General features: G+C 59.0%; 1 protein-coding gene across 1 annotated transcript in view; it reads right to left on the bottom strand.

Moving 5' to 3' along the window:
- LOC104524136 (nestin) overlaps nucleotides 1-2,753 on the bottom strand; it is a gene marked incomplete at its 3' end in the record, with an annotated part of 3,423 nt that extends 670 nt beyond the window's left edge. The window contains 4 exon segments of the mRNA XM_029084731.1: nucleotides 57-350; nucleotides 593-1,058; nucleotides 1,333-2,510; nucleotides 2,583-2,753. Coding sequence (XP_028940564.1) covers nucleotides 57-350; nucleotides 593-1,058; nucleotides 1,333-2,510; nucleotides 2,583-2,753 — 2,109 coding nt within the window.
- Nucleotides 2,754-2,879: the final 126 nt, after the last annotated feature.

The raw sequence follows: 2,879 nt of genomic DNA, 5'->3' as shown, positions 1-2,879 counted from the left end.
GGCTCATCCTCCCCCTCCTCCTCCTGCTCCTCATCCTCCTCCTCCTCTTGCCCTACCAGCCCCAGGTCGCAGCCTGGGAGCGTTTTGGCATCACTCTCCAGCTCGACTGTGCCATCAAGCTCCTCATCTGATTCAGCAGCCAAACCCTCCGAGTGTCCTGGTTCCTCACACACGCCTGTGCTGGTGGCACCCAGGGTTGGTTCATCAGGGCCTTCTGCTAACGGCCTCGCAGCCTCGGGGCAGCCAGGATCTGCTTCAGGCACAGCTGGGCCTTCCTCCATCTCAGCAGTAAAACCTCCAGCATCATCCTCATCCGCATCCTTTGGCATCTCAGGTTCTTCTGTTGGCATCTCAGGTTCTTCTGTTGGCATCTCAGGTTCTTCTGTTGGCATCTTCATGTCTTCATCTGCTTCGTCAACAAACGCCTCAAAGTTTCCTTCATCCTCCAGCACTGGAGATGCTTCTCCAGCAGCTTCCAGACCATCTTTGCTGGCTTCCGTTGCTTCAACTTTAATTTCTTCAAAGTCCTCGGAGATCTCGGCTTCCTCGGAGCTGGGCACCTCTTGGCTGGGAGCAGAGACCATGAAATAGCCTTCATGTCTTCATCTGCTTCGTCAACAAACGCCTCAAAGTTTCCTTCATCCTCCAGCACTGGAGATGCTTCTCCAGCAGCTTCCAGACCATCTTTGCTGGCTTCCGTTGCTTCAACTTTAATTTCTTCAAAGTCCTCGGAGATCTCGGCTTCCTCGGAGCTGGGCACCTCTTGGCTGGGAGCAGAGACCATGAAATAGCCTTCCTCCTCCTCAGCACCCTCTGCTGCAGGGGTTTCCTCCATCCCTGTCTCCTCTTCATGGCTCTCTGGCATGGCAGGAGTTGGTGGCTTGCCCCTCCCTTCCAGCCATCCTTCATCCTCTGGAGCTATTTTGGATTTAGGGGCTGTCTCTGTGGTCTCCTCCATCTCCGGAGGGTTTTGGTTGGGTGTGACCACAGCCAGCATCTCCCCTTCGTAGAGGTGCAAGGGCGTGCTGTCCGGCAGCGTGTCCTCCAGCTCCAGCCTCCTGCCCGTCCCTGCTCCCTGCTCCAGCTCTCCTGATGCCTCAGCATCCTCCTCCACCGACTCACCACTCTCCGTGCCGTCACCTGCCGCAGGGCCAGTGCTGCTGATCTCTGGCTGTGCCGGGTCCAAGCTGAGCTCCTCATCAGCTTCATCCTGCACCTCCCATGGCTCCTCGGGAGCCTCAGCTGGCTCCTGGCTGTTCCCTTGCCCCGGGGCATCTGTGGGGGGCCGCATCTGTGGGTGCCTGGGCAGGTTGTCCCACCGTGTCTTCCTGCTTGTCCCTCACCAGCTCCAGGGCTGGCTCAGCCTCTGGTGGTGGCTGCTGCTGGCTCATCTTCTGGCTCTCGGCATCTTCTTCATCATCATCCTGGGTTTCTTCCAGCTCTGCGGGTGATGTGTCATCTCTCTCTTCACTTTCCAGCCCTCCTGTGCTTGTTGGGGTGTCATCTGCCCAAGCTGACTCTTCTGTCCTCAGAGGCCCCTCTGTGTCCTCTGCTGTCACCTCCCAGTCTTCTGGATGGGGCTTTTGGTTGTTGTCATCATCCCCCCTGTCCCAGGGCTCCTCTCCCAGCTCCTGCTCCAGCACCTCTTCCACAAAATCCTTTTCCTGCAGGTCCCTGGGCTCCTCCTGGGCTCCGCTCTCCTGCTCCGGGTCTTCAGGTCCCACAGCCTCTCCTGCCTCAGGGTCTTCTCTTCCCAGCACCTCCCCACCAGCCTCTCCCTTTTCTCCCTCACCGTCTTTCACTCTGCCTGGGTCCTCTCCTCCCACGGCATCTTCTTCAGCTACTGATGAAGGTTCTTCTGCTGGGATGGCCTCATGGATGCCCCAGGGCTCCTGCTCTGGACACATCTCCTGCTGCTGTTCCTTTTCCTCCTCTGCAGCCAGATCCATCTCACACATGGGCATTTCCTGATGCTCAAACTTTTCCTGCTTTTCATCAACAAGGTCCTCTTCCAGGTGATGTTCCATGGGCAAAACTGGGTGGCTTTCCATGGGGACAACATGAGCAGCTTTGATTTCTTTTTGTGGGGACTCCCCTTCTTGTGCATCCATCCCTTCACCCTGGAAATCACCATCCTCCTCACAGGGGCTGAGGGGTCCCCTCTCCTCTTCCTCTTCCTCCTCCTCTGAGGGCTGTGATGCCTCCATGCTTGGGGCTTCCACCTCATCATCCTCATGCTCTGGCTCTTCCTGGCTGGTCCCCATCTGCTCAGGGCCACTCGTGTCCTCTTCCTGGGCCACCACTTCTGGTTCCCTTGGGCTCAGCATAGTGGTCATCTCCTCCTCCCACGCTTCTATCTCTTCCCGGCTCTCCACAGTGCTTTGGGAAGCAGCTGCGGTGCCGCAGGGATATGATCCCAATGGGGACATGGATTCATCACATGGAGCACCCTGGAGAATGGATTCCTCATCCCTCTCCTCCTCTTTGGGGGCTCCACCATCCCCAGCATCCTCGGAGGGGTCCTGCCCTTCCCCAGCTCCTCTGCCAGCCTCGATGCGGGAATTGGGGCTGGGGGTTTGGGCGTCCCGGGGAGCCCGCGCAGCGCTGAGCATGGGCTCTTCTTTGGGCTGAGCATCATCCTTCATCTCCTTGAGGGCGTCCTCCAGCGCCTCGCTGACCAGCCGGGCTGGGTACCGCAGGCTGGGGGTGGGTGCTGTTCCTGGGGTGTCAGCGCTGGTGTCGTGGGTCTCCATCGTGGCTCCGGATGGAGGATGCTCCTTCCCTTGGCTCATCTCATCCCTGGATCCCTGTGGCCAAGCAGGACCCGCTCCCCCTGGGCTCCCTGGCTCCGGTGGCACAGGGCTGGGGGGGTCCGGGGA

This window comes from Antrostomus carolinensis, unplaced genomic scaffold (assembly GCF_000700745.2).
Source record: "Antrostomus carolinensis isolate BGI_N321 unplaced genomic scaffold, ASM70074v2 scaffold35794, whole genome shotgun sequence".
Classification (NCBI taxonomy): domain Eukaryota; kingdom Metazoa; phylum Chordata; class Aves; order Caprimulgiformes; family Caprimulgidae; genus Antrostomus; species Antrostomus carolinensis.
This window is presented reverse-complemented; position numbering and strand designations above follow the sequence as displayed.